The sequence below is a fragment of the Tilletiaria anomala genome (assembly GCF_000711695.1).
Source record: "Tilletiaria anomala UBC 951 chromosome Unknown K437scaffold_15, whole genome shotgun sequence".
Taxonomy (NCBI): Eukaryota; Fungi; Basidiomycota; class Exobasidiomycetes; order Georgefischeriales; family Tilletiariaceae; genus Tilletiaria; species Tilletiaria anomala.
The window spans coordinates 127601-139514 of NW_013547007.1; the positions used below are offsets into that span (position 1 = coordinate 127601).

Consider the following 11914-nt stretch of genomic DNA (forward strand, 5'->3'; position numbering starts at 1 on the left):
GCATTAGGCTGCCTTTAATCAGCACCGTGCGCATGAGCACGGCAGGAGCATCGGCGAGCTGAATCGTGGCAAAACGACAAATGCTGAGAAGGTCAGCTATCGCTCTAGTGCAAACCCGCATATAGCCACATCCGAGCACACACATATCGTTCCTCTCCAAGTTCTTTTATCGCCTCGTCCCTCAGATGGACCTCTCCAAACTCCGCCTTGAGCGCATCGAGCTTCTTTTCTAGGCTGATGGCAGGAGCAATGTGCGAGTGCACGAGCGCCTCCTGGCCCTGCTCGTTGGCCTGTGCGACCGCCTGTTCCCCCAAGAGGCCCGACTCGGTGCGAACCTGGGCCTGCAGCGTGCTCTTGGCGCTCTCACCAACCTTGTCTGATGCTGCGAGGCCCATAGACACAGGTAGACTGAGGGACTGGCCGCGCGCTCCATCTTCCAGACCTGCGCGCTCGTGGTCACCGTCGCTGTCAATCGAAGCGATGGACGACTTTCCATTGGCACCACCATCCACGTCAGCAGCAGCATTAGCAGCAACAACAGAGGCGCTGGCTTCCTTGTCTGCCTCCTCCCTTCGCTTAATATCATCTTGCTGCATTCTGAGCGACCTACACGCCTGCTCCTTCTCCATCTGCGCATGCTCTAGCTCATCGAAAGCCTTCTGGTCCAAGTGCACAGCGAGCTGCGAATCATCCTGGAGGAAATAGAGCGTGCGCCCATGGTGTTCTTCCCTTACGTCTCCTTCTTCCCCACAGTGGCCTTGTTCCTGGGCCTGGTGCTGATGCTGCTGTGCAGGCCGCTGCCTGGCGCCGAGCAGATGGAATAACCTTATTTTTCCACTGTCGCTGCCGTCACTGCTATGTCGTTGCTCTTCAGTCACAAAATCGCGCTGCGAAGGAGCGCGCGTAACGCCCTGCGTGAGGCGATGCCATTCTGCACTGTGGGCATCATGCTTCCTTCTATGCTCCTTCTGGCTCAGCTGTACATCTCCTTGTGTCCGCGACGCAGACGCAGAGGCATCCATTGCAGACCCTCTGCGGCCAGCAGCCGTGTCTCCAGGCGATGTCTGCGCCTCGTCGTCGGGCAATACTGCCTCACCGAACATTTGCGGCGCTTGGTAGTTGCTCAGCTCTTGCGCATCCTGGTCGATGACGTCCGAGGGCGTAGCGATGAACTCCGCGAGCGCGTCATGCTCTGTTGGTTGTCCGTTGCCGCCGCCGCCACTGCTGGTGGTGACGTTGCTTTGGGCCCTGGATGCACGCGCCGGATCGAAGCTCGAGCTCCCGCTGGTTGTCCGCTTGAAAGGCGGCCATGCGTATCGCGATAAGTTCTCCAGCTGAGTGGATTCGGGATTGAACGAGTGCATAGGAGGCTGGTCCATTTTCAACTTGCGCCGCGCAACTTGGTGTGGTTCCGACTCGACGCTGTAGGCGTTCGGATGCGATCCTGCAGGAATCAGCTTCCCCTCAGCGGCGACTTTTGGGGAATTGCGTTGCGCATCGTCCACGGCCGCAGTATCTGGTGGGATATCCGACGTGCCAGAATCGCTGTCGCTGTCAGTATCGGTATCGATATCGTCGTAATCCTGGTATGACAGGGTGTGTGCATCGGTGTCTTCCTGGCTCATCTCCATGAGTGTCTTGGATCCTTGAACGCGTGCTTCCTTGCTCTCATCGCTCAATTCTCCTCCATGTAGACCTTTAAGACACGCCGCACCGCGCAGCAGACATTCCAGCTTCGAGCCCATGTTCGAAGCGCTTCCCTGATGGACGAGCGGGGGTCGAGCATTCGTGCGGGACAGACTGCCGTTGGGACGCGTGCGGGGGGTATTTTCGCGAAGACTAGGGCCATCACCGACTTCAACTTCTCCGGCGACACCCTGGGCAGCTTCCTGGCCCAAAGTCTGGATCGAGGAAGAACTCGAAGTCGCTAAGGAAGTCAGGGAAGTGAGCACGTCGGACTGCCTGGGCGTGCCCGATCGCGGCGTAGGGCTCCCGCTCCGCCTTTGACCCCGATCGTCAATGACCTGATCGACATCCACATCGCCCTCCTCGCAGGCTTGTCGCAGCTGCGCCATGGCGAATGTTTGTCCTTTTACTCAAGATGGACTGCCAGGTTGGCGGTGGCGGTCCCGGCACGGCGGATGCGTGAGGAGACAGGCAGCAGCTGTGGAACTGAACTAATTGCAGACTAATGGATGGGGTGGGCCAACGAAAAGATAGATCGCCCATGCTGTGTTCCATCCCTTCCTTCGTATAGGTGCTTGGCCCGAACCATCTCAAAGGCAATGTGCTCTAGCGAGAACACAAGGCTCTGGGGCGGCGTGAGGCCCCTCGCAATTGGCATGACGAGCTGCCTGTTCTGCTAGTTGGTATTCTGCACTTGGTAAGTCAGCAGGAGGTGCTAAGATGGTAAAAGCAAAAGCAAGGCCAGCTGCTGTCAACCCTCTGACGCTGATGATTGGCGCGCTTGATTTGCTATGCCTTGCACTTACCTGGATTCTGGAAACCGGCCCGGGAGCGGCGAGTATGATGTACATGCGCACGCGCCTCGCGTGCGGACTCACGCGCTCATCTCACATCACGGGTCAGCGGTCAGGGCCGAATCCAGCTTACCGAGCTGCGCGCAGCGAGTCATCACGAGGGACAGGTTGCAAGGAGAGCCATCTGAATGTTCCATCTGCGTGATACAAGGACGTTAGCGAAGCGTCATCTATACCAATGTCGAGCGAGCAGCGATGTGCATCAGTCATCAGAATGATCGAGATTACCATCGAGTACCCAGCCGCATTTTGACTCTTTTTTCTTGTATTTACAAATTGATGGGGCAGAACAAAGAATCAGATAAGGAGAGAAGGAGGTGGGGGACGGGTGCCCATCCAGCCAGGGTCTGTTTCTCAGCAAAAAAAAAGATAAGAAAGAAGACGGAAGATGTGCGAGTCGATGGATGACACCGATGACGTCGTCAACCTTTCAGAGTCAGGCATGTGGTGTCAAGCCATCAGCCCGCGGCTCTTCCCTTCCATCAACAGTACCCATCGTCTTCCCTTGGGGCCTGGGCTCCATAAAGCATCCCAACACCTCAAGCCATCAATGGGTCCATCCCCATTTTGAGACGGGTCTCTGGGTAACAAAGCTGGCAGATACGGATTGGACTGTCGCTTCCCGTGTGTTTTGGTCGTCCCTGGCCCAACTCGCGCTCAGCTGGGGGTCATCCTGACAGCTAGGTAGTACATAGCTGCGCTCATCAGATTCACCGCGACCCGAAGTTGGAGCCGGCGGGCCGTAGCACGCGACGTGATGGGCAGGGGCCGGCTTTGGTCTGTGGTCGACCCAACGCATCGGCGATGAACATACATGACGACGAATCCATTTGCATCCAACGACCATAACACGTTCGAAGCTCGATTGACATGCAATATAACCAGCAGCAACCACCTCGTGTCAAGCAGGCCTTCCGACATGCATATCCACCCACCTTCCGTGGAAGACGTACAAACTGCTAGAGAGAGCGTCATGCGATGATAGAATCTGATTGTGCCCCCCGCTGGACCGGGTCTGGCCCGGTCTGGCACTTGCTGTTGTATTGGGAAGCAAGCTGTCGGAAGCTCCGATAGGTAAGGCACTGCGCCAGTCTACAAGCTGGCTGCACTGCCGTGTGGTCACGTACTACATCCACCCCCCGGTCCCTATCCTCATCGCAAGGATATCAATATCGATACCAATGCAAACCGAGAGGTGGAGGGAGTGAATGGATCTTGGACTGTGCGACCATCTTCACCGCCGCAACCACCATCATCTCCACCACCACCTTCTCCATCGCAGAGTGGGCACCATCGATCCGCTTCCATACAGCCATTCACTGCACCACAGCACCCGCCAAGCCACCCGTATCGGGGCCGACACGCCATCCACATACACTCATCGTACGCATTGCATGGCACCCGGTTCGGTTCCAACCGAATTGGATTTCCTGCGTTTCTCGAGCCGGTACGGTGAGCCTGCCGCAGCTGGTATGCGTCAAGAAAACAGGTAAGCAAAACTCAGGGCGGTCCTCGATCGCGTCTGCCACTGCTGGATCCAGAGGGCCCAAATTGCTCTGAGCTAGTGCAACGCAGCGCATCCGATTCGCCTCGGAAAGTGTGTCGCTGCACCACCCAGCAACGCAATCAGCAGCAGCAGCCCTCGCGCTGCCCGCGGCCCTGCTCGCCATCTCCGGCGCCTCCTACCCCTCCTCTTCAAACAGCAGCAGCTGCTGCGAGTCCTTGGCGTCCTCCACAGTCCAACGCGCCGCGCGCCGGCCGGTGCACTTCCTTGCACTGTTCTATATGCCAGCAGTCGACAATTCGCGTGCTTCGCCCGTCCTCCTCGTGCTCTCTTTCCTCCTTGCGCTGCCCTTGCTCCTCGTCGCGGACCAGGCGTGCCGAGCCGCCCTGCGCGCCACCAGCATCCGCACTGGCGCAGCTTCCGCAGTCCCCTCCCTGCTACAGCAGCAGCAGCGCGAGGAAAAGGACAATATCAAGGCATGGGAAGCAGAGCTCGACCTGGAGATCCGCCTTGCAGCTGCATCAGCAACCCAAGCAGGAGGCCACGGCGCGAGCTTGCATTCGCTGCGCCGCCTACTATCCGCAAGCAATGGCGCAGTAGCCGCAGCCGTCCGACGCACACAGGCAGCCGTCCAAAGCGCTTGGAAAGCCAGTGCAGCAGTGCGCACTAGCTCGCCTCTCTTTGCGGCTGCTACCGCCATTGGTAATGGCGAAGAGCAAGAAGAGCAGCAGCGGTGGCACGAACCCCTCTCTCGCGCCGCGTCGATCACCGCTCTCGGACGCGCCCTAGCCGTCCTCTCCTTCCTCGAAGCGCGCGGCACTAACATGCCGACCGCACTCCGCGGCCGCCCGTCTGCAGCAGCGACTCTGCTCGCTCCTCCGGCCGCGCGTAGATCTTATATCAACTATTGCCGTTCTAGGAGGAGCAGCCGCAGTATCTTTGCGCGCCTCCCCACGTACGACCTGACGCCAGCCATGATGGCGTCCGCACAGTTCCCCCCAGAGGTTAAGCTGCGGATCCTCGGCGAGCTCGCCTCGCCGCTGTGCGGGCGCTCGCCGCTTACCGTGCTGCTCCTCTCGCGCGCGCACCTCGCCCACTTCCGGCCCAAGCTGTACTTCGCCATCACGCTCAGCAACGATGTGGCGTTGCGCAAGCTCCGTGCGACGCTCGCGCTGCACAACCCGGCGCTCGGCGCGCTCGTACGCAGCCTTCAGGTCGGCCACATCGCATCGGACGCATACGACGCCGAGGGATACCTGCCGCACCAGACCGTCGCGGACACGCTGCCGCTCTCGACGGCCCTCGAGCAGATCCTCCTCGCCGTACCTGGCGCGCTCCATGACCTCTCCCTTGACCTGTTCAGCCTCGCAGCGCTCAACTCGGCCGGGACCGCGTCGCGCCTCAAAAATGGCGCCCTCCCGTGCCGCCTGGCGACCGAGCTGTGCGCGCCGGCCTACTTCGCGCTCCCGACGTTCCAGGCAGTCGAGCAACTGCAGCTTCTCGCGTTCGGAATCGATGCGCACACTGCACAGCAGCTTCGCACAACCCTCCCGCGCTGTCAACATCTCACGCTCCGCTGGGTCAGCAGGCGTGCCGCCGCCGAGGCTTGGGACGAGGAAGAAGAATACGACGATGACGATGATGATGAAGGAGCCCACAAAGCGCGCATCACGTCGCCCATCCGAAGGCAGTGGGAATCCGACTTCGCCAACTTTGTCTCTGCAGTCCAGCTCCTGCGCTATTGGCCGCACGCAGCGCCGCCGCTGCCTCACCACCTGCAACACCTCACCGCCGCCGCCACCGCGCTCGGCGGAAACACCAGCGACGACGCACACTTTGGTCCACCTCCCCTCGTTGCGGTCCCCCATACGATGGGCCAGCAGCAGCAGCATGGGGAGACGAATTGCAAGCGGCTCGAGCAGCTCGTCGTCCGCGCCTGGCCCAGCGCCGCGCGCAAGTTGCTGCAGGCATTTCCAGACGCGCAACTCTTGCGCACCGCCGGCGACGAGAATGTCGTGGCAGCCGTACCCGATCGTGCGCACGCGCCAGCGCCAGTGCCGGCGCCGCTGTACATTGGCCTCGATGAGAGCTGGCGGAAGGGAACGCGCAGAGGTCCAGCGCAGGAGTGGTACGAGGATCGCATGGCTCGCATCTGGGCTTGACCCACGAGATAATACGAGACGAGGATAGAGATATGTTATTGTGCACTACGCACCCTCCACGTTCTGCACGCATCACAGCGCAACGCACATTTTGTAAACTTGCAACTGCTCAGCACAGTCACAACGATGCATCGTTTACCCAAGCATTTTCGATGAAAGCATAAAAATTCATTCGCTTTGTGAACCCGCCCCCTCGTCTTGATGATGTGTTACAGGTCTCTGGGCGACCCAAGGCGTTCAAAAATACAGTTACATTGTCCTTGAACTTAATACGTTCTTCAGTCGTGCGCCGACAGCCCCCAGCGCCCCACTGCGTCCTCGATGATCGGGCGGACGAGCTTGCGGCCGCCTGCAGCGACACTGTGTTCCCAGACCATTCTATTGGGGCGAACCCACGTTCAACGTAGCAGAAAGGAAGAGTCAGGGCTGTCTTGGAGAGGGCGAAATAAAGGCACAGCCTTGCAAGTGCAAACTCACTGTCTGCGGGCCAGCTGATTCGCTTTAGGCCATGGGTCGACTTCAAGAACGGGATGGCTTTCGACGGTCTTCTTGATCGCCTCGAATAGTTCGTCCGCCTGCTGCTCATCGATGTTCTTGTCGCTGCGCACAGACAGGACGATCTGGCGCCGCTTGGCCTTCTTGCCCGTGTCCGGATCGCGGGCCTTGAACGAGGTGAGTGCGACGCTGACGTCGGCGCCAATCTCGTTTGTCCACTGGCTCTCGATATCGAACCACGATGTGATGCGCTGGTGCAGCGTCCGCTCGATCTGGTCATCGAGCGAGATGGGGATCGATGCGAAACCGAGATGGATGTCCGGCTTGCCCTCTGGCGTATGGACGAGGTCGCCTTTCCAGTCGCGACGCAGCAGGTCGCGGACGCTGAGGTCGTCAAGCGACTTCTTTGCCTTCGACATCTGCTCGTCCAGCCTTGCCATGACCTTCTGCAGCTTCTGGTCCTTCCAACGCGACAGGTGCAGCAGTCGTGACGCAGTCTCAACGTCTGACGGCATGGAACGGGCGGTAGACAGGGCGTCCGAGTCCAGCGCGATGGCCGCGAGGATCAGCTCAAGCATCTCGTGCGGCACGTGGTACTCCTTTCCTTTGCCCATTTTTTCACGCTCATTCAAAAGCGTCCGAGCGACGATGGTGCTACAACTCGCGGTGCGCTCAAAGATGCGAGGAGTCGCATCCTGCGCCACGCCCCGGTCGATATGGTGGTCGAAGATGCTGAGCACTTTGGCGCCTCTCCAGACACTCAACGGCAGCGGGTGGTCGACGATGACGATGCCCTTGATCTTTTTTGACAGATCCTCGGCAGACATGGGAAGCTCATCGATGGTCAGCAAGTCGCGGTGACCAGGCGACATGTTCGAGTTGGACAATGCAAGCTTGTTCTCAGGTCGCAGGTCGAGCGCATCCTCTGGTGTCTGTAGCAGTGCAACGGTCGTGGCGCGATCATGATCAAAGTTTTCGGTGTGAATATGGTCTAGATGGTACGACCAAGCGAGTGCAGAGGCCATGCTGTCCAGATCGCCGCCCTCGTTGCCCATGACGACGGTCCAGTTAGCAATGGCAGCATCGTCGCCGCTGCGAACGACATCGATGAATCGGCGTTTCTGCGCCTTGCTCCATTCTGAAAAATGTCCGACCCCCTCTTCCGCCGCCCAGTAGTCTTCTGTATAGACCTTTGAAGATGGCGACGAGGACGAGGACACTTGAAACGCGAGCTGCTGGTGGGCAGCTTGATCGACGAAGGCAGGCTCGGTCGCCGCCGCGACGAGGGCGGCGTTGCAGGCGAGGCCGACGCAGATGAGCCCGCCAATCGAGCCTCGCATGTCTGGTTGGAGGGTGGAGCTCTATGTGCACGAGCAGTTTGAGACCATCGGCATCACCGCCGTGCTTGAAAAAAGCAGCAGAGAGTTGTTTGTGGATGTGGGTGATGTTTACACGCTAGAGGGAGAGAGAGGGGTTAAACGCACAAGGAACGTCTAATCGAGCACACTCTGATAATACACATATATGTAAGCCATTACAGGAGAGGACTAAGAGGCAACCAACGAGCGAGGAGATCCGGGGCAGGCAGGCACTGGCGCGGTCTCAGTTTGTAGGCCAAGCAACGGGATATAGGGCTGCTCGCTTGCTCCAAGCCTTTTGGACGTCAGGCCGTGGGATTGCTCACCAAGGGACCATACGGCAATGAGAAGACGTGCTTGCAGAAAATGCCGGAAGCTTAGGAACAACTCGTCGGTTCGCAGGCAGTGTACAAAGCGCTAGCAAGGGTTGCAAGCTGCACAAGCTCCCAGGGGATGAAGCGGCGCAGCTTAATGCCTTTGGCTCTGCTGTCACGTCTAGCCGCAATTCCATCCCAAGGTTTGCGTGGCACTGTTCGTCCCCGTCGTTTTAATATAAATAGCAATTGTAGAGCACGCGTACGTCCTGAAGAAACAGTCACACGAGCACAAAAACAGGCACAAGCATCAGAGCATGTTCGCTCGATGCCTCTTACGCCTTGCCGATCGCTTTGAGCTGCTCGAGCACGACCTCAGCTGTGTCTGCAACGCTTGGCGCCAACATGATCCCAGCTCGCTCCCAATGCTTGATCTTCTCTCTCGGGTCGCCGCCAGCGATTTCCCCTTCGCGCCAGATCGCGCCCGAATGCCCGTACGCGCGGCCGGGAGGGATGTTGGTGCCAGCGATGAAGCCTACGATTGGCTTCGGGGTGCGGGCGGAGTCATTTGATAGTGTGCTCAACAGCTCGGCAGCCTCTTCCTCCATGCTGCCTCCCACTTCGCCAATCAGAATAATACCGTCTGTCTGAGGGTCGTTCAGGAAAAATTCGAGTGCCTCTGTAACAGCAGCACAAGCACATCAGCGAGTGGAGCCGACGCTCCGCACAGTGTGACACTCACCATCCATGCGCGTGCCTGGATAGTAGTCACCGCCAACACCCAGCACGTAGCTCTGTCCAAGACCCAGGTCGGACGTCGCACCGGTAGCTTCGTAGCTAAGCGTACCGCTTCGCGCCGCGATGCCGACCCGCCCCTTTTGCGCTGCTGCCGCCGGGGCGATGCCCATTCGTACGCCAGCGATTGCATTCGTGTAGCCCGGGCTGTTCGCTCCGAGGTACCTTGATTTTGACTGAGAATGCAAAGCTGTACACCAATTACAAGAGCCTCGAAATTAATCGTTTACGATCATGGTATTATGAACCAGTCAGGCTATGCACGTACCTGCATGGATTCGCATCTGGTCACGAATAGGAATACCTTCTGCTACTGCGACGATGAGCGGAATCTCCTCTTCAATCGCTTCGAGAACTGCGTCGGCAGCCAGTGCCGGAGGCACAAAGACCGATGCGGCATCTATTTTGCCCAACTGCCGTTTCGCCTTGGAAGAGGCACGCAGCTGTGTTTAAGGTCAGTATGCGTTCCTGTATTCAATCAGTTAAAAGAAGACACGAACCTCTCGAACAGTCTTGAAAATGGGTTGACCCAGATGCTTCTTGTTGTCCTTGCCTGCTTTGGGGCTTGTACCTCCAACAACATTTGTACCCACATCGATCGAGAGCTGGGAGTGAAAGGTGGACTGTACACGCATGTCATTATTATCATATCACATGAACGGTCAGCCAGATATCGACCAATCTAATGGCCAGCACTATCGGAACTGCGACCACTGTCTGCACACGCACTGCCTTTCCTGTGAAGCCTTGCACGAGGATCCTCGCGTCAGATGTAGTAGCTAGATTTGGAATTGTATCTCTATATGTCGCTACCATCCTCCTCTGCGGATGTCCCTCGCTGATTGCACGAGGGCCGCTTGACCAGTCATGGCCACAGTAAGAGCTTGGCAGCGACGCTCGTGCTGCGAGGAATGGCCGGCGCAGGCATTCTTGCAGGATCATGGCATTTGATAGTATCTGTGCCTACTTATCTAATCGAGTAAACAGAGTGACCCTCTTCTTCCCTCTTCGTAGAACTCCCAGCCTACAGCTATTGTTGGCTTGACGAGAGGTGAAGCCGGAAGCTTAAAAGGTTTGAAAGATGGTGACCTTATGAAACGACGATGTTCGGCAATGGCGGAGTTGGGTTGGGAGATGCTTCGCTGCGTTTCTCACTAGCAAGCTCTCCTTAAAGCCGCACACAAAAGGCATGGCCCAAAACCTCTAGGGTTGCACAGGAAAGTGCGTCAAAATCAAATAGGCCCGAAATTCTTTTTCTCATTAGTTCAATTATGAGTGGCCTTGGCGACAATACCCCGGGGTTCGCAGGAACTCCGGGAATATCCATGCCAAGGCCAGGACTTCTTCACAATTCCGCTGTAGCCCGCAAAAAATAAAATCGCGATCGCAACAGCGTACTCTTGCTCATCCGAATGCAAGACATCGATGTTATCGATGGACTCGTTGCCAATTCGCGTCAGGCAACAGGTCCTTGGAAGACATGGAATGCTCTGATTGAGTCACCCTGTGACCGCAGGACTCACCAGTTAGCAGGTAACCGACGTCCAAGATGGAAGGCTCATAACGAATTTGTCAACAGGCGAATGTACTTCCATGGAGCCCCGCAATCATCAGCAGCCAAGCATGGCCGGTCCGCCGCTGCCGTTCATCCCAGGGACGATGGGGACACCAAGCCGTCAAGGCCTGCCAGCTCATTATGCGCAAGAAGGAGGTGCAGTGGCGGTACCAGTCTATCAGACAACCTCACAGTCGCACCCCGCTCTCTTTCTTTCTCATTCTCATGGTTATAACCACACCATACCTTCCGCAGCAGCGGGCGCTGCCTCGCCTTACACCTGGCAGCCTACCACTGGGAACCCTTTGGGGAGTGCGATTCTGTCTGTCGAATTGCAGCTACCTACTCTGCCGGGATTGCAGAGCCACGCACCTGGCTTACAGAGAGACTATGGAGCTCAAAGAATATTAGATGACGCTGGTCCGCCCACCCCCTCCTATCTTGCCGCCAGAGAAGAGCTCCAGGGGTACTTGAGCAACAATAATGAAGGCACACGCCCGCAAAAATACATGGATGAAAGTGTGCCTATTGGCGGCGCGTTGTCGGATGTTTCAATGCCAACGGCGGCTCACAAGCGGCGCCTTCAAGACGATGGCCAGTTTGACAGCTACAGCAACTCAAAGCGGGCGCGCCCCGCAGCCGGGGAAGGGTTGAGTCAGCTGTGCTCCCCAGACTCTGAGGCTACGCAGCGAACTGTGATGGAGCAAGCGAATGCATGGGTTGGCGAAAGCGCACCCGGCCCTGCGACTTGTAGGGAAGGCGCATCGCTCTTTCTCGACGATCCCCTTCGCAACGGAGTGCTACAAGCTCCAGCCCCTCCACTCACGGCCTCCGATGATGAGCCACTGTACGTCAACGCAAAGCAGTACGCACGTATATTGAAGCGCAGAGCCGCGAGGGAGAGGATCAACGAGGCCAAATTGGCGGCTTGGCACGCTTCACAGGCCAGCGGCGCTGGCGCCGATCTTGGCAAGGTGTGTCTTCGTCTTCGTATTGAAATGGTGCAACACTGCTGACTCCTTCCCATTCCCCGTCGTGCTCACGACGTAGACACAGCCATACGCGCACGAATCGCGGCATAAGCATGCAATGAGAAGGCCAAGAGGTCCTGGAGGCCGCTTTCTCACCGCTATAGAGATCCAAGAGATAAGGGACAAGGGTCAGATTTAACTCGTGTATTTGGAGTTTGTC

At 57.8% G+C, this 11914-nt stretch overlaps 5 protein-coding genes across 5 annotated transcripts; 2 read left to right on the forward strand and 3 right to left on the reverse strand.

The window, feature by feature from the left end:
- Positions 1 to 31: 31 nt before the first annotated feature.
- K437DRAFT_45470 (uncharacterized protein) lies at positions 32 to 2359 on the reverse strand. Its single transcript, XM_013389351.1, has one exon. The coding sequence runs from the start codon at positions 2073 to 2075 to the stop codon at positions 105 to 107; it is 1971 nt and encodes a 656-aa protein (XP_013244805.1). The 5' UTR covers positions 2076 to 2359; the 3' UTR covers positions 32 to 104.
- A 1575-nt stretch (positions 2360 to 3934) lies between these two features.
- Positions 3935 to 6206, forward strand: K437DRAFT_267014 (uncharacterized protein; the record flags this gene model as incomplete). Its single annotated transcript, XM_013389399.1, has 2 exons — positions 3935 to 4029; positions 4106 to 6206. 2 exons carry the CDS (start codon positions 3935 to 3937, stop codon positions 6204 to 6206), a joined length of 2196 nt encoding a protein of 731 aa, XP_013244853.1.
- Positions 6207 to 6376: 170 nt separating this feature from the next.
- Positions 6377 to 8174, reverse strand: K437DRAFT_254741 (DHH phosphoesterase). The gene is made up of 2 exons (XM_013389400.1): positions 6684 to 8174; positions 6377 to 6584 (listed from the first exon to the last, which is right to left on the reverse strand). The coding sequence occupies exons 1-2, from the start codon at positions 8039 to 8041 to the stop codon at positions 6485 to 6487; spliced, it is 1458 nt and encodes a 485-aa protein (XP_013244854.1). The 5' UTR covers positions 8042 to 8174; the 3' UTR covers positions 6377 to 6484.
- Positions 8175 to 8385: 211 nt separating this feature from the next.
- On the reverse strand, positions 8386 to 9984 carry K437DRAFT_244391 (succinyl-CoA ligase subunit alpha; the record flags this gene model as incomplete). Its single annotated transcript, XM_013389401.1, has 5 exons — positions 8386 to 9052; positions 9116 to 9358; positions 9437 to 9611; positions 9669 to 9791; positions 9898 to 9984. 5 exons carry the CDS (start codon positions 9982 to 9984, stop codon positions 8709 to 8711), a joined length of 972 nt encoding a protein of 323 aa, XP_013244855.1. The 3' UTR covers positions 8386 to 8708.
- Positions 9985 to 11421: 1437 nt separating this feature from the next.
- On the forward strand, positions 11422 to 11893 carry K437DRAFT_221438 (uncharacterized protein; the record flags this gene model as incomplete). Its single annotated transcript, XM_013389402.1, has 2 exons — positions 11422 to 11697; positions 11780 to 11893. 2 exons carry the CDS (start codon positions 11422 to 11424, stop codon positions 11891 to 11893), a joined length of 390 nt encoding a protein of 129 aa, XP_013244856.1.
- Between the last annotated feature and the right edge of the window lie 21 nt (positions 11894 to 11914).

What these genes read in the sequence shown, in the direction of transcription:
- K437DRAFT_45470 (XM_013389351.1), bottom strand. Translation starts at nt 2,075, where the DNA reads ATGGCGCAGCTGCGACAAGCCTGCGAGGAGGGCGATGTGGATGTCGAT.
- K437DRAFT_254741 (XM_013389400.1), bottom strand. Translation starts at nt 8,041, where the DNA reads ATGCGAGGCTCGATTGGCGGGCTCATCTGCGTCGGCCTCGCCTGCAAC. An exon ending in AATCAGCTGGCCCGCAGACA is followed by an intron (nt 6,585 to 6,683) that starts GTGAGTTTGCAC and finishes TCGCCCCAATAG; the next exon opens with AATGGTCTGGGAACACAGTG.